Source organism: Triturus cristatus, chromosome 4_1 (genome assembly GCF_964204655.1).
Source record: "Triturus cristatus chromosome 4_1, aTriCri1.1, whole genome shotgun sequence".
In the NCBI taxonomy this organism is placed as follows: Eukaryota; Metazoa; Chordata; class Amphibia; order Caudata; family Salamandridae; genus Triturus; species Triturus cristatus.
In genome coordinates this window covers 1237927601-1237946385 of record NC_140585.1, presented here as the reverse complement: position 1 = coordinate 1237946385, position 18785 = coordinate 1237927601, and the positions used below count along the sequence as shown (strand labels likewise).

The 18785-nt window shown below is 42.7% G+C and overlaps 1 protein-coding gene across 3 annotated transcripts in view; it reads left to right on the top strand.

Moving 5' to 3' along the window:
- Window positions 1-18785, top strand: part of ITGB7 (integrin subunit beta 7) — a 1338809-nt gene that overhangs the window by 981989 nt on the left and 338035 nt on the right. For all 3 annotated transcript variants that reach the window (XM_085654657.1, XM_085654656.1, XM_085654658.1), the window contains one exon: window positions 17772-17909. In XM_085654657.1, the coding sequence (XP_085510783.1) occupies window positions 17772-17909 (138 nt within the window). The remainder of the gene's footprint in view (window positions 1-17771; window positions 17910-18785) is intronic.

The following is an 18785-nucleotide window of genomic DNA, read 5'->3' as shown; positions in this document are numbered from 1 at the left end:
AGTACAACAAATGGGGTTGGAGGACACATGTTCGTCAATCCCTTCAAAAAATGCATGACAAAGGGGGACTTATAAAGGGATGGATGGTCTGGCAGATATAGGAATGTCGGCAAGGCAGCTAAGTACCCCTTGACAGTGTCTACCACGCAACCTCTGTGAGCAAGTGAAAGTGCATATTGCAGGACCTGTGACAGTTAGGGCTGCAAGGGGTCCACATTATTGTTTGCACACCTTGCAACAAAGTTTTTCCATCTGCCCAAGTAACAGGCTTGGTGGTGGGGCGACGCGTTGACAATATGACATTCACAACCTCCGGTGGCAGCTGAAAGGAACTCAATTGTCACCGCTCAAGTCTCCAAGCATATAGGACAAGTCCTTGTAGAATGGGGTGGAGATCGATTCCCCCTAACTGGGAGAGAATGTCTGGCCTACATGGTAGAAACAGTGGCGGACACATAGAGAAGCACAGAAGGTCCACATCCCACTCCCTCCTTGGCCAATCCAGGGCAAGGAGAAAAACTTGGGGAACTTGGCAAAAGCTTGTCATAACCTGAGGAATCAATCGTATGGAGAGAAACATTTAATGCAATTAAAAGTTCCACCTCAACTGAAAAGCGTTCCCCTCGACGGATACTGGAGGGTGCGGAACTGCTGGCACAGAGCATTTTCTGAGGAGGTGAACAAGTCCACCAGTTGAGTGCCCTACTGGGTGAAGATGTCCTGAACTACCTCCAGCAAAAGACGCCACTTGTGATCGGCAAGATAATGGCGGTTCAGGTTGTCGACTCTGACATTCAGAGACCCTGCTAGGTGATTGATGGTGAGCCATATCTTTTGGCAGTGTGCCCAAGGGATCACTGACAGAATATCAGAAACAACAATATCATGTTGACAGAATATTGTGTCAAAAATATCAAGGACCAAAGTATCGAGAAGGGTATTTGCAAACAGCTAAGTATAGATTTACTATTCTTAACTCCACATCTACGTACCTTGAAGATATATATATATATTAGATAATGATGTACTGTGCCTTTAACGCATTTTTTGCATTATGCATTTATAGCAATGGCCATTGCAGGGATGTTAATGATATAGTCAAAAAAATGTTACTGAGTAACTGACAATAGTCATCAAAATTTGAACAACATCTCCACTTTTTAATAATGTTGGGCATTTATGCAAACATAAGAAAAGTAAACACAATTGTCATGAATTTATTATTGTTGTATGCAATATGGCAGAAACTGCACAAATAGTATGTTTTCTTGCTCCATTATTTTAGTGGAAAAGAGAAAAAGAAAAAAACTATGCACTTGTCACTTTAAAAGTGGGGGGAAATGACGTGGTGGGTCATGTGATCAAGAACCCTTGGAGGTTCGAAACGCGTCATGGCGGCCATGCACTGAAAGAATAAAAAATTATATTTGCACTGCAAAAAGTGGAGTTCGCGCCTTTCTTGGTTCTGGGGACTGGACCGTGGAGAGACCGTTGTCAGAAAGGATTACGAAATAATTTCAACCAAAGACGGCTTCTTTGGATTACGCGAACCCCCTCTCAACTCAGGGCTGTACGGCGAGAAGCTGTTTCCGGTGCAGACTGGAAGATTTGAATTCTCCTGGAAGAGACAGCTGAACGATCCCCCGGACCAAGGAAATTAACTTCCGGACTGTGGCCGAGCAGTGGACGGGTGTCGGAGGACGCCGGTAGCGCGAGCGGAGGTCTCAGAGGAAGAAAAAGCCTAAGAAAAATCCGGTGAGAGGTGTGCAAAAGCGAGTGTTTCACAAAATAACGTACGAACATATCGTTTCAGTCATTAACAGTGCAATACAAACCATGGCCGCCGACATACTACGTGGGAGGGAGGAGGCAGCTGACTAAATGTTTTCAGATACAGCAAGTGCCCCATTGCAAGCCGTAGCGGGGAGTATGAGTGACGGGGCAACACCAACGTGAAAGAATTATATAAAAAATTGGAAAAAGCGATGCGCACCGAGCAGGCAAAATGGTGGGAACATAGATCACTCTCCAGATATCTGGAGGTCGGCAGGATCCCCCGCGGTTTACGCATTATGCTTGCCCCTAATTATGACAGCCTCAACCCCAACATGCTACGCGAATGGGGAGAATGCAATTTAGAGTCCTCGAGAAGATTAGTTGAAATATTGGTGAAATACGCTGAAAGTGACAGAAATGAACTATTGGCTCAGATTGATACTTTGAATCAACAAATAAACCAGCTTGAAACCAATGGCCAGAATCCAAAGATTCGTGAAGAGATGTTGGCACGCTTAAAAAAGAGGAAGAAATAATAAAAAGGAGAAAAACTTACAAATTTCAAAGGGACAAAAATGACTATGACTTAGGTCAAATATTCACCTTCTCTCGCAAATTTGATGACACGAGGGCAATACAAAAAAGAGATCAACGAAGAAAGAGCCCAGTTGCATCAGGGGCTATGAGCAAGGAACCACCAGCAACTCCAAGTGTATCAGATCTAAGCTCATCGGTGGAAACTGAGTCTGAAACAGAATCCAATCCAAGATCAACTGATGGGGTAAACCAATATATCCCCAAAAGAACAATAGGGGAAGAATTGAATTTTTTAAGGGAGTCAAGGCGACAAACTTTACGCCCTCGGAAAGAAAATTACAAAACAGGCAAAGGAGGAACATCAAACGAAGAGAGAGAAGGAGAAGGAGGCGCCAAAATGACAAACAAAAAGGAGAGCAACAAGGGGTGGCGCCGCCAATAGGTCCCATGAATAATAATGCCAACACAGTTATCAATCTGTCAACAGTAACATTGGACACAGCGGAGCAACAGTTGCTGGCATTGGGGCTTACATACTGTGTTGAAAGTAACTTCAATTATCCACAAACGCGTGCTGATATATATAAATTTATCAGAAAAATAAAGCTACAAAAATATCATCAACTCAGACGTGAGAAAAACCAAACCGACTCAGACGCAGAAATAACAAATGAGGGGGTAGAACTATTAACAGCCTCTGATGTGGACCTATTATGTGACATCCAAGAGTTACAGGGTGGGAACAGTGACCCCCTGGTCCCAGATTCAACACAACAAACAATGCTACAGCACGGAGTAAACATCAACAAGGCACCAACAACCAAATTCAAACCTATATCAAAATTCACTCCAGTGTCGTCAAGAGATTCTATTGATACATTTAATGAAATATTAATAAGAGAAGTGAGGACTTTGAGTTTCAAAACACAAGCGAAAAAAAGAAAACACGATGCATACCAACTAAAATACCAACAACTAATCAAGAAATTACGTGACAATGAGAACGTGATAATACGTAATTCAGACAAAGGAGGCAATGTGGTGGTGTGGCCAAAATCTTTGTACATGGAGGAAGCGTTAAAACAGCTAGGAGATCGCAGTTGCTACAAGGTCAGTAACAAAATGATCATTAAAACCGTGCAGAATGAACCATATGCAAAACTCCTAGCGTGGAAAAGCAGTGGGTTAATCAATCAAGACGAACTGAAATTCCTAAAAAATGATTATCCAATATTGCCGGTGATGCATTTTATTCCAAAAATACACAAAGATAGCACCAACCCACCTGGCATGCCTATAATTTCGGCCATACAAAGCTTGACAGAGAATGTTTCAATTTACATTGACTCTTTTTTATAAGAACTAGTGAAAAAGTTGCCGTCATATATACAGGACACGAGTGATTTTCTGAGGCAGATACATGGATTCCAGTGGCAATCAGATTTTCTACTGATCTCTATGGATGTCAGCAACCTCTACACGTCCTTCCATCATATAGACGGAATACAAGCTTTGGAACATTTCTTAGGAAAAAGATCTATAGAGTACCACACCCATAACAAAATGTTAGTGGACCTGACGAAGTTTTGTTTACATAACAACTATTTTCTATTCCAGCAACAGGTCTACCACCAAGTGAGAGGCGTGGCAATGGGTGCGAGTTTTTCAGCTAGCTACGCCTGTCTACATATGGGTAGATGGGAAGAAGTAACAGTAAGAACAGAACATGCGGAAATTTGGTCCAAAAATATAATCAAGTGGATCAGATTTATAGATGACTTGTTTGTGATATGGCGGGGTGATACAGAAAGCGCTGAGGAGTTTATAAGATGCCTAAATTCCAATAATGTGAACATCCAGCTTACCCACACCATAAGCAAGAGTACCATTTGCTTTTTGGATGTAGAAGTGTATGTCTCCAATAATATTCTGGAGACTCGCCTACATCGAAAACCAACAGGTGGGAATACCATACTGCATTCCAATAGTTTCCACCCCAAACATACAATCCAATGCATCCCCTATGGGGAGATGCTAAGAATTCGTAGAATATGCAGTAATGAAACTGATCTGCTAAAAGCACAGGAGGAGTGTAAAATCCGTTTCCTAGAGAGAGGGTACAAAGAAAAGGTAATCGATGATGCCATAAAACAAACTAGAGCCAAAACACGGGAAGATTTACTCTTCAAACCATCAGCTGGCAAGATTAAAAAAATGAAAATTTCCGCCACAGAGAGTAGCCCCGTTTAATACTCACGTATAACAAACAAAAAGACAGCCTAAGAAAAATAATCAAGGACAACTGGCATTTAGTGCAAAGTGATCCAATCATAGGGAGTCAAATGCCAGCACTACCCAAGATAACATACAGAAAGGCACAAAGCACAGGGGACCACCTAGTCAGTAGTAGTCCAGAGGTCACCACGAGTAGCAATTGGTTGACCAATCGAAAAGGATTTGTCCATTGTTTGGTATGTAAAGCATGTAAACACGGTGAAAATAAAACATCATTTTCAACAGCTTTTAAGGTCAAGCCCTCTGTTATAAATACATTTTTAACCTGTAAATCAGACTTTGTTGTGTATGTGCTGGAGTGCTCTTGTGGACTGCGATATGTGGGAAGCACAAGGTTGCAGGTCCACAAGAGAATACTCCAGCACATGCGGGCCATCACAAATAAAGATATTACCTATCCGGTGGCCCGCCACTTTGAGGAAGTCCATTCCAGCAATATGGACCACTTAAAGTTTTACGCAATTGACAGTGTGCCACCCCCAAGAAGAGGAGGAAACAGGGAAGCCATGTTGAGGCGTCTAGAAACCAAATATATTCTAGAACTAGACAGCAAAAGCCCACATGGTTTAAATACAACAGAGGACTTACATATGTGGCTATAATATCATTGACTTCGGTATAAGGTTGGCATCATGATAAAGAAATAAAAACGCCCCTCCCCCCTCCCAGATTCGTTTTCCTCAGTCTAGGAGTTTATGGTAAGCACATGGGCTCATGTGCACTGCACAATATACTTCTAGATAAGTTAGCTATAGGCACAGTTAAAGTTTAAGCACTAGCACTTTTTTTGCCATTTTGCACAAACATTAGATTTTACATATTTGTATGACAATTTGATTGTTTACACAAGTCGGAAATGTTTACATCCATTAGCGTACTTTGCACAGAAATAACATGAGTATAACAAAGAGATAAACAGTCATTATGTGATGATGTTTTTGAAATTCGTATTTATATCGTTATAATAATCAATATGTATATTAGATAATGATGTACTGTGCCTTTAACGCATTTTTTGCATTATGCATTTATAGCAATGGCCATTGCAGGGATGTTAATGATATAGTCAAAAAAATGTTACTGAGTAACTGACAATAGTCATCAAAATTTGAACAACATCTCCACTTTTTAATAATGTTGGGCATTTATGCAAACATAAGAAAAGTAAACACAATTGTCATGAATTTATTATTGTTGTATGCAATATGGCAGAAACCGCACAAATAGTATGTTTTCTTGCTCCATTATTTTAGTGGAAAAGAGAAAAAGAAAAAAACTATGCACTTGTCACTTTAAAAGTGGGGGGAAATGACGTGGTGGGTCATGTGATCAAGAACCCTTGGAGGTTCGAAACGCGTCATGGCGGCCATGCACTGAAAGAATAAAAAATTATATTTGCACTGCAAAAAGTGGAGTTCGCGCCTTTCTTGGTTCTGGGGACTGGACCGTGGAGAGACCGTTGTCAGAAAGGATTACGAAATATATACATATATATATATATCAGAAAATTCGAAATTCCCGCTACTTCCACTCGACGGCGGCGAAGAAGGAAACTCGGACCCCGCTGGACTTCAGGTCAGATGTTATTTATTGCAGATCACAACCCAGTAATGACGCGTTTCGGGCTTCAAGAGCCCTTGATCACATGCAAGTTAACCTTTCACTTTCCACTTTAAATGTGTTTTAAGTGTACCACCCACTTTCCCTAGTTCCGTGTCACATGGTAATGAGCAGGGTAGAAAGACTTGCGGTGGACATTAATGTAAGCTGACTCCATTGTAGGAATATGTTTACATGCAAGTCTTAATTCAGCATATGTTTTTCATATATCTTTGTTACATATTTATATCAAACAATTACTGCAATTGCAGGATAAATCCCTGGATTTTTAAAAAAACGAATTTTCTAACTGGATAAATCCAGTACCATGACAGAAAAAGAAAGTGCATAAGTGCAATAGCAGCAAGAAAGACAATATTAATGTGCAAAATGTGCAAAAAAGTGCGAAAAATAGTGCAAAATGCGCAAAGATATTACATTATGCAGTGCTTTAGATAAAATACCTTATAAAATTAATTACAGTTCAATAAATATGTAAACAATCACGAATATTAATAACAGTAAAATTCCATTTTTGTATCGGAATATAAAATACTGTTAAAAAGCATATACTGTAAATTGCACATATTCAAAAAAAACACATGTATTCTTTGATTTTTTGTTGTTCTAATGAACTATTTAGTCATAGTTTTTTTTTTTTTTTTTGATTTCCTATGGGAGTTGGTGGCGACAGGTTATTTTCTTTATACTATTTTTCTCTCTGTAACGCACATCTTTTTATACTCATTATATATAGATACTCTTATAATACTATTATATGAAAAAGATGAAAACATGGATCGTGACCAGACTCCGTTGTCATATAATTCCCTTTTAGGTATTTCTACTGAGTCTTAATAGTGTGCCCATTCATAGGAAGTTATGCATATCCTCTGTGTTGTTCAAACCGTTAGGCCATTTACTGTCGAATTCCAGAATAATCCTAGTTTCTAACTGCCTTAATTTGCGCTCCCTGTTCCCACCCCTTCGTGACTTTGGGACAGCGTTGATGACAAAGTATGTTAGACAGTTGATATCGTTGGCATGGATTCGCTTAAAATGCCGTGCCACAGGATAAGCTGGATCACTGTGTAAAATGGCTCTAATATGCTGCAATATCCTGACGTGCACCTGCAGCTTCGTACTCCCAATGTAGTTAAGGCCACATGTGCACGACAGGACATATACAGCATATTCGGTTTTGCAATTGTAATGGCCACGTATTGGAATAGGAGATTCACTGAATGGGGTTGTGTAATGGGTCTTGTTGCAGCCAAACTTGCAAGCTCTGCAAGTTGCACATTTTCTGAAGCCGTTGCTGGGTTGTAACCAGCTGGCCGATTTCCTGGTTTCTGGGGAACTCTTGTCTAAGGTAGATCCCATGGTTTTACCTCTTCTGAAGGTGATTTTCGGGGTTTCTGTTAGTCTGTTGCATAGTACAATATCAGTCATCACTATAGGCCAATGTTTTCTAACTATAGCTCTAATTTTACGTTCTTCATTACTGTACGTTGTAATTAGTCTTGGGCTGTCAATTTTAAACGTACTAGCATCTGATATGCACTGAATATCAGTGTTGATGTTTTTGAACAGACTTTCCCTTGGACGCATACTTGCTTTTTTAATGGCGTCACCAATAATTTTGTCACTGTACCCTCTATCCTTCAGTCTTTCCACCATTTCATCAGTACACACATTAAAGTCTGACTCATTGTTGTATATCCGCTTGAGTCTTAAAATCTCTCCGTAAGGGATACTTGCAATAAGATGTCTAGGGTGTTGGCTTTTTGCATGCAACATGATATTGCCCGATGTTGGCTTCCTGTATAGTGTGGTGGCAAGTTTCCCTTCCTTGATGTGCACTAATACATCCAAAAATTCAATGCGTGTTTTGTGTATGTGGGATGTAAAGACAAGGTTCATGGTGTTTAATAAAAGAATGGGCTTCTGCCTCGTTTCCCTTCCATAATATAAAAACATCATCTATGTATCTCATGTAAGAAACTATGTGTGTCTCAACTGCTGCTTGGTGTGCCTTGTTAAGAACCTGTTCCTCCCACCAGCCTACATGCAAGCATGCATAGCTGGGGGAGAAACAGGCTCCCATCGCAACGCCTCGTTGTTGTTTGTAAATATCTTTATCAAAAAGAAAAAAATTATTGTTGAGGCACCATGAGATGAGCTCCAGAATGACTTTGTTATGTTCGTAAAATTCACTAGACCTTTGGTCCAAAAAATGCTTTACCGCTTGTAGTCCCTGGATATGATCTATACTAGTATATAATGATTCTATGTCTAAAGTAATAAGACATAGATCATCAGTCCAGTTTAGTTTTTCAATTTTCTGTAAAAAATCGCCTGTATCTTTAACATAGCTAGGTAAATCTTTAACTATGTTCTGTAAAAAGTGATCAATATATTGGCCAACTTTTTCACTTGCGCTGTTAATGGCCGATATAATAGGCCTACCAGGGATGGGCATAACATTTTTATGGATTTTGGGAATTAAATATAACACGGGTAATACTGGAAACTCATTATACATAAATTTGTACTCCTCCGTGGAAAAGAGACCTTCACCTCTCCAATGTGCCAGCTTTTTGTGTAAAACTGTCTTGGCTGTATTATATTCTTTGATGCTAGATTTAGTATAGCAACTTTCATTATTAAGCTGTCTCTGTGCTTCCAAAATGTAATCTTTTTTCGGCCATAAAACCAAATTCCCACCTTTGTCCGATTTTTTTATAACCACATTATGATTTTCACTTAGCTTTTTCATTAGCTTATCATACTCTCTTTTTTTAAAAAACATGTTTCTTTGTTTTCTGCTTTTATTAATTTTGTGGTTCAACTTTTTTAGATCATTGCTGATCATGTCGTGATATGTATCAACGGCATCTTTCGGCATTAGTGGTACAAAACATGATTTAGATTTAAAAGGGCTGATCCCAGCCCCTTTCTGCGTTTGGTTGATTTTTCTTAGCCTCTCTTGTGTATTTAAGTCTGTGTCGTCATTGAGGATTTCAGATTATGATTGTCCATGCAGGTCTTGCAATATAAGCAGAGTAGGAATGTCCGAGGCTGCCAACAGTGGATCTGAGGTGCTGTTCTGTTCTGAGGATGTGTCTTCTTGTTGTTTGCCTGACTGTAATGCAAAGAATTTCTTCAGTTTGAGCTTCCTAATGAAGCAATAAACATCAATGCGAGTACGTGCATAGTCAAAGCTATCACCAGGGCAGAAATTCAAGCCGAGTGCCAAAAGTTGTTCCTCCGCTTTGGTTAATTCTGTTGAGGTTAAGTTGACAATACTGTTGTCTTTTAGCGCCGTTTTCTTTGCCACTGTGCTTTCTTCTTCGTGCTTTTGTTTGCACCTTTTGCGCCTGTTGGCTCTTCTCTTGTTTCTGCGTTTTCTGTTGGCCTCCTTTGCTGCCTCGGTCGCAGTGTTAACAGTCTTTCCTCCACTAAAAAATCAAGCTCTTGTTCTACATTTAATTTAGTTTGTTTAGCATGGGGACGATCTATTTCTATACTCGATCCGCTCGTCAACGAAGCAGTGTCAATGCTGGATGTATCATTGTCGTTGTTGATCTCGATATATAACTTCAAAGTACGTAGATGTGGTGTTAAGAATAGTAAATCTAGTATGATTCTGAAGCCAGGAGGGGATGCACATGAGCCCTCGTCATATCGACCGATTACTATGATTAACACAGATGTTAAAATTGTATGTAAACTTTTGGCTACTCGATTAGGGCAGTACATGCCCCACTTGGTCCATGAGGACCAATGTGGGTTCATACCAGGACGAAACACGGCAATGAATCTACCCCGGACTAGCCTCGGTACCCCTGGGGGACCTCCCGGACCTGGGGCTGCGCTGGGAATGGGTGAGTTTCCGTTACCTGGGGATACAGGTCGCCCGACGGACACACAGGCGCTGGCCCGGAACATACACCGGATAATCACGTCCCTGCAGCAGTCGGTGACATTTGGAATACCCTTCCACTGTCATTGATGGGTAGACAGGTCGTCTCTAAGATGGTGATGCTTCCTAGGACACTCTATGTCCTCCAGAACTCACTATGCCCATTACCAACACGAGTCTTCAAAACCCTGAACATGCTCCTCACGTCCCTGCTCAGGACGGGCTGGCATAGTAGTCTAGGACTGTAGGGACGGGTGGCTCGGTTGCTGATTACGAATATTGCAAGGTCTCAAATTCTCAATGTACTATGGTTGGACCGCACAAGGTGAGAACGGGTGATATGTATTTGGTAATTTCCAATAGAGTACCCTTTTAAGCGGTGAATGGAAACGTCAATATAGTCTCTGTATACTAGTAAAGGAGAACGGTTTGGCTAATTATAAGGTTACAGCTCGTATTGGAGCAGGGACGTCAAGAAAGGTCCGCTTACAGTTGTAAACAACGGACAATTGGTGCGCTTACGGGGATCTTTTCATATATTACAGGACCTGACCGTATGAATATTATCCATAGAGGAGGTGAATGAGTCGAGTGGCTAAATGATTGCCCGCACCAAGCCTTAAAAACTATTGAACTATCTGAACTCAATGGACGGACATCAGGACTGTGCCCGTGGTTCCACTTGTGATTTTTGGAACTGACTCGGGAGTGCATTTTGGCAGATTGGTGATTCCGGCATTCACACTATTATGCAGGACCAGTGTGGTCCATTTACAATCCTGGCTTTTGATTTCAACGTCCATGCCTTGAGAAAGTCTTAGAAAAAGACGAAACACGTGTCGGCAAATCATGTGCTGGGAGTTTTTACACTTTTATAATATGAATAAAGACTGCTGAACAGCAAGAAGATTGATCTCTCTGGATTTCTGTTTTGATCATTATTGTTGAATTGTCTTCATTTGTAGTAGAGGGTTATTTATACCCAGAGGTGTGATACATTTAATCGAGACTAAATACGGACAAGTGGTGTGCTGTAAAAGCCCTAATTTTTGTGTTTAAAAGGGTAGCTCTCAACACTATTATACGCAGCTACGACGAGGGCGGACTGGAAGCACCACGCTTCAATTTATATTATTACGCGGCTCAATTACAGCCTGCGGCACATTGGCTGACAGATGCAGACAACTGGGAGAAACACCTTCTTTCAGGCAGGGTGGACACCCAGAGACTGCAGGAAGCACTCATGCAGGGCAGGGGGTCCGAGACAACTCTTCCCTACATAGTGCGACATACGGCCGGCATATGGCAGCGGTTTGCCGAGAAAGTCCTACTGAAAGCGCCCTTTCACAGGGAGCTTTCGATCTGGATACTGGCCCCCTTTATAGACATGGGAAGGTACATGTCCTTTCAATCCTGGAGGGAGGGTGGCTGCGAAGTTTTGCCGACCTCTTTCCCAACGAGACATTTATCACTTACGAACAGGCGGAAGAAAATTTTGGCCTTGGGCAGGGCCAATTCCTACACTATCGGGGAATCCAGAAAGTGTTGAAGATTACCTGGACTCAGTATCTGGACATTCCACCTCCGACACAAACTCTAGACATCCTGCTCACGTGTGGTAAAGGTCGCAAATTAATCTCTCTCCTCTATAAAGCTATGAAACAGGATTCCGCTCCCTCGGTGCCACCATCCCGGCTGCCTGGGAGAGAGATCTCGCTGTCCAGCTGGATGAGAAACAATGGGCACACATAGGCTCCCTCACATGCACTGTCTCCTGTAATGCGAGATTTAAACTAACGCACTTTAACTTCTTGCATCGCACCTACCTAACCCCGGTATCCCTAAAACGCATTTCATGTGACAGGGGGGATAGATGCCCGAGATGTAACACAGAGAAAGCTGGCTTTTTACACTTGGCCTGGGATTGTTCGGTGGTCAGGCGGTTTTGGGAGGAGGTGGTGGGCAGGATTGTTGCGGCCATGGGCCTTCAGGTGAAGCTGGAACCCTTGAGTTGTCTACTTGCATCTGTCCGGAAGCCCAAGAAAAAGAAACTCCTATATAAGCTCCTACAACTAATGCTGGTGCTAGCTAGGCGCAGGATAGTTATAACTTGGATGGGGCAGAGGGGCCCGGAAGTGCCAATCTGGCTCAAAGATGTTCGAGAGTGGTCCCTAGCCGAAGAAGCCCATATGAAACTCACCCGTAGGGACGAGAAGCTACAAGCGGACCTAATGGTCTGGCGTGAAATGTGTACTTCTGGGTTGACGGAGGGGGAGCCCTCCTCTCAGGATGCAACTGACAGCGCGGAAAGTGGGTTAGATGTAGATGACGCGCCTAACCACAATAAGGAGAGAGAAGATCGATCCCAGTGATATGCACCCTGAGAGTTAGTGGCATGTCCCATGCTTCTTCTTCACTGTATTATGCTTACGAATGGATATGTTTCCCCATAGTGCTTTTCTTCCCCCGACGCTACTACCTGTACCACGTATCAATGGTATGCCTCTATATGTTGTATCGCTGTCAATTCGTTTTTGGATTTGTAAAATAAAAAATAAAGTAAAAAAAAAATAAAGAATAGTAAATCTATACTTACCTATAGAAACGTACCTTCATTATATTTTTGTCATCAATAGTCTTGACACAATATTTGTTTTCAGAAATTTTGTCCAAATACTGTGCCCAGCACCACATTCTCAACGCTTACAGGCAAAAGAGGTGAGACCCTACCCCACTTGCTTGTTGACGTACCACATCGCTGTTATGTTGCCTGTCAGGATCTGGATGGACCGACTCTGGATGGAAGGAAGGAAAGCCTTGAGTGCTAGCCCAATCGACCACAGTTCCAACGGGTCAATGTGAAGAACCTGTTTTTCCAGAGATAAGTGGCCTCAGATCTTCAGACCCTCCAGAAGGTCTCCCCACCCTAGGATGGAGGCATCAGTCACTAGTGTAGTCATGGCCAGAGGGGGACTGAAGTCTGTTTCGCAGCTCTGGTTCGCCTGATTCCACTTCTGCCCAGCGCGGAGGGAGATCACAATGGGGTCCAACGGATTTCCCCCATACTGTAGCCACTGCTTGCAGAGGCAGCACTGTAAGGCCCTCATATGCATGCACGACTAGGAGAATGCAGGAAGCAAGCAGACCTTGAAACCTTAGGATTTTCAGAACTGGAACTTTCAAGCCTTACTGGAAAGATCGCCCCATTTCGTGGGTGTCTCCTATCCTTTGCAGTGGAGGAAAGGCGTGGTGAAAGATGATGTCCAGTGCTGACCTTATGTACTGGAGTCTTTGGAGGGCCGCAGGAGAGATTTGGGCTCGTTGATCGAAAAGCCCATGTTGAACAGCAGGAGAGTTGGCGACTGCAGATGGCGTTAATACTGCCTGTAGCAAACCAGCTTTGATCTGACAGTCATCCAGATAGAAGAATATTTTGATGCCCGATCTTCTGAGACGGGTTGCCGCCACCACTACCATCATCTTCCTGAAGACTTGAGCCACTGAGGTCAAGCCAAAGGGTAGTACTGAAAATTGGTTGTGTGTAGAACCCACCACAAATTGCAAGTACTTGTGATGTGACCGCAGGATAGCGATGTGGAAGTACACATCCTGCTGGTCGAGTAACATCATCCAGTCTCCGAATTCCAACACCAGTACAGCTTGAGCTAGAGTCAGCATTTTGAATTTCTCCTTTTTGAGAAACAAGTTCCGTTCTAACTGGACTACTCTTTTCTGTAGAATAACTGCCACTCCTTGTTGCAATACGGCAAGGTGGTCCAGGGGAGTGGAAGAAGATGGAAGAGAAACGGGGGTGGAGCCTGATGGAAAGATGTGGTATAACCCCTTCCTATAATTGGAATGAACACACTGGTCCGAAGTAATGCCTTGCCAGGCTGGGAGAAATGGTACACTTGCCCCCAACAGGCTCAAATGGTTTTGGAGAAGCAAACTCGGCCTGCTTTACTGGTGGTGTGGGGGAGGAGGAGGCTCTGCCTCCATATTGTTTAATTAGCAAGTTTGATTGTTGTTGAGCTTATGATTGGTATGGCTGGCACTGCAGAAAAGAAAATCCTTCTGGAATCCTCAAAAGCATCAAAACTGATGGCAGTCTCTTGACAGTGATGGCTATTGTAAACCCAAGGTGCGACAAGTGTCGTTACTAAACTTGAAACGCTCCAGTACTGAATCAGCCTTATCTCACAATAAACGTCTCCAGTTGAATGGCAGGTCTACTAAATTTGCTTCATGTGGTGAAAAGTTGGAGGTCTTGAGCCTGAGGCATGTCTGCGGACAGTAATGGAAATGCTAATGACATGGGCTACTGAGCAGTCTGTGTCCAACCCTGATTTGATAATATACCAGGAGGCATTCTAGCCATCTTGTATAACCTCCTGGTAGCCCTGGTGCATGCTTCCCGCAGAAGAGGCTAACTTTTCCCAGGCCTCTAGTCAATTTGATTCCCTGTCAACAGGGGTTATCGGAAGGCTCCTCCTGATTGACCCGAGCACAAGGTTTGTACGACCAGACTCTCTGGCAAAGGGTGAAGAGAGACGAATGGTGGGTCAACTGGCACAGGGCCATGGCAACAAGCCATTAATCTGTAGACTGCAAGACTTGAATAGGATTTCTCCCATGCCCCCATAACTGGATCAAGTATGGCTTGATCCAACGGAGCAATAGCTCCATTGCTGGAGCTGATGGTAATAGTACTTCCGTTAAGATGTTCGTTTTGATTTTCGTGGTTGAGAGTTGTAGGTCCAACACCTCTACAGCATTGGGCATAATTTTGGGGAGGAAGTCCACTTCTGGTGTAGGAGGACCAGGAGGCATATCCAAGGCTAGTTTTCAGGAGGAATCAAATCCACTAGTGGAGGATAAGCCCTGGAAATCTCACTGAAGAAACTCGCTTGTGTTCCCAAAGGTACCAGGTCTAGAGGTTCTGAATCAGTGCCATATATTTCATGAAGCCTAATTCTATATTCTCCTCCTTCACTAAGGTGTTGGGTATCGCTTTGAGATTTGTCCCCACAAATGGCATCAGGTAGCAGACCCAATGGCTTTGTGTCTGGTGCTGGAGGCAGATGTGGTGACAGTGGTAACAGCGCTTGTCCAGGACATTGTGTATTGGGGAACTGAATTAAAGCAATGCAGGGCTGGCATTGAGGTTGATGGTACAGCCCCAGTCGGCGTCGAGCCTACAGGGAGGAACATTGGTTGTCTGTAACGAGCGAATGGGTGCGCAGATATGCTGGATGGCAGAGATGCCCTTGCAAAAAGAGAATACATTGCATTTCAAAAGTCTGCTGGGTCCAACCTTGGCGCAGGAAACTCGGGAAAAGCTGGCGCTTACATTGGACAACGAGACAGAGTCCTGGAACCACAACATCCAGTGGAGTCAGAGGCCGAGCATGGTCCAAGTCCAGGGGGGACACTGGAGCAGAGCCACTAAAAGGGGACCCACCAGGGGCAGGTAGACAAACTCCATCTACGAGGGTGAATGTCATGAAGGAGAGTAATGGGGTGACTTCAAACTGGTTCACTTCTACGTCTTCTTGTGTTTCTTCTGTTTGCTTCCAGATGAAGGAGGTGATGCCCTTGAATAGTGTCTGGAACGGTTTCTACTTTGCTTGGGGTTTCTACTTTGGCTGTCCTTCTTGGCTTGAGCCATAAAGAGTTTAGCTTAATGCTCTTTTAATGGCCTTGGGATGCATGATGTGGTATAAAGAACAGCCCTGGGAGTCATGGTCCGACTGTTGTGTGCAGATTTAGATTCCGTATATAGGTTTCCCGATTTATGCCCTTATATATGTACAATTCACATTGCCCTTATTTGGCCATAGAAATCCGGCCCTTATTTAGACATTGTCCGTACAAACCAAATACAGGCATGGCCACCTACATCCGTCTATCCACGTCACAACGAATTCTTGGAAAACCAGACCCTTAAGCCTTTAGGAATTTCCCTCAGCTTGAATATTGATTTCTCCAAGAACTCATTAAGTATGCATGAACATCTAATCCTTAGGGGTTCATTCATGACGTTCCTCTGCCCTATTTTATGTCAATACTGGCATTCCTAGACACCTTTAAGGTATAAATATACCAGCACTTGCCCTGGCAAATTGCGGTTCCCAGAGGATTCGATCCAACCCAGACTACGCGGTTCGCCACGGCAAGTTCTGAAGGAGATCGAGTTCCAGCCTGATGCACTGACCTGACGCTGCCATCCTCCTCGCAGAGAATCCAACTCCAGTGCTCTCTGACTTCCCTTGTGGGGGGTTAGATTATCGAGTCCAGAAAAGAGGTTCCATCCTCTCTCATTCTAAGGTATGGAGCTGACTAGAACTTAGAGAAAGTTTTAGCAACTCTTGGCTAAACTAAAATATAGCTAGCTATACTTTAGAAATGGCAACTACTTCAAACCTCGTACTGCACTTAGGTTAGGTACACTGGGGTAGAACAATTTAGAAGCATCAGATGAGTATCACATTTTTGGTTATGTTATTTATGTATGTATTTTGACTAATATATGTCATAGCTACAAACCATGCTATTGCAGTATTATTTTATCTTACTGCTAACCTCGTACATATTGTACTTTGCAGCAATTCATATCTCTTGCATGAGAAATAAGACTGTTCAATAAACCCTTTTATTGAAACGCCCGTCTCTCTATTTCTGTGCAACTCTGTAGAAACGAAGCATGCACGATTGATTGAGTGAAACTGTTATCTATTGTTGCCACGATTCTGAGACTGTTCCGATTCTAAAAGGAAACAAAGTTGTCATGTTTATGCGGTTGTCAGAGACTAATCCCTTCTTGTATATTCGAGAAGTTTCTAGTGACCTCTGAGTTAGCTGGCACACACAAGTAATTAAGTTTAATATACTTGATAGAGACATACTGACCTTAGTCCTATGTTAAATCTATAGTGAATGTTATTCCAATGCGCAGAGCCTATCAGGGATATAGGAACTACACTACACGACCAAAGGCACAAGAGGGAAATACCATGGGGATCAGAAATGGACATCTGTCCCTCACAGTCCTTACAGGGTTTAAATCCAGATTTTTAGGAGAGAGACATTGTACTACAATATTTATGAGAGGAAAAACATCCGCATCCAAGGCATGGAGAAAAAGGGAACAGACGTTGTTGCACCCGGGAGGGTGCTATATAGCTTAGATTATGTCACCAGGCACCACCTCCGGCACTGATATGAAGCCAGTACACATTTACCGGCGATGTGAGAGCTTTGAAGTTTACAGATCCATTTTGATGCCTATGATAGTTCTACAGGTGAGGACTCTGCATGTAGAAGTCTCAATCAGAAACAGAATATATATTTCAACACAGTACCACACTGAACACATCTCAGATTCCCTAACCAATTGTCTTATTCATTGATGGATGACTGATACTTCTGACCAGATCTCTCACTGCTGCCTGTTGCCAACTATTCATAGGGTCACTACTACTGCTGATCTAGGCAACCCCTACTATTCACATTTCTTTCTAGGATCTAACCAGTAACTGCTCCCTATCACTGAGAAAGATTTTGAATGACTCTCAATTGTTTAAATCCTTGGTAAGTTTGTTCAGCCTAAAGCTTGCACTGTATTGTTTTTCCTATCCAGGATCTATCATCCACCATTACTCTAGTGCACCTGCAGGTCCCGCCTGAAATTCAAATTTTATACAACTCACACTGCAACAATGGATCTGTGTTCGGCCAGACTCGTGGCGAGTGTTCCAATGTCAAGATTAATGAACTGGTGAGTCTCTTGTCAACCTGCCCTGCACCACCTATCAGTCCATAGTATGTTTTCCCTTCAAATACTAGAAGCAAAAGTATATAAATATGTGCTAGGCACAGCAGGAGGCATTGAATGACTTAATAATGTATTGAAAATAGAAATAGCAGCACTCAAAATAGCAATAAACGTAAAAAATAGGAACTAAGGGGCACATTTAGCAAACTTGCTGCGCTGCGTGAGAGGTAAATGGCAGGAATACACAGTATTTAATATCATTTGGCGAATTCCTGTCCTTTCCATGCGCTTGCACACTCTTGGCTGCCTACGCCCAATGCAGGCACCCTTGTACCATGGTACAAGGGTGCTTGCGTTGTAAGCAGGATTGTTTTCGTGCAGAAAGGCACACTTTCCTACACAAAAACAATCCTCTGAGGAATTTTCCTCTTTCTATGTGTGCTGTAGAATGTAGCACACATAGAAAGAGGAACAAACGAGGATATAAAGATATTTCTCCTTGTTATACCTCACCTGGGAACCAGTACCATTTTGACGCATTACCATGTCTACCAGTAAATCTGGGAATGGGCTACAATCTATGGGTGCATGCGTCGGAACACCTACCCAGGGTAATGCAAGGCAGCGATTTGTGCTGAGTTGCATTATTCCGAATTTATCAAGCCATGCAGGGCCATCTTGGCCTTGCGTGGCTTGATAAATCTGACTTTGTTGTTGTTTTGTCCTCTTACGTGGCACAAGGGCAATGCAACAATGATAAATATGCCGCTGAATGTCGGTCCAACAAGTGAAGATTAGTTATGTAACAGAATGCACAACAAATATAAACCATTTTTTTTATATGAAATAAGTTAATATATTAACAGTGTCTGGTTCACT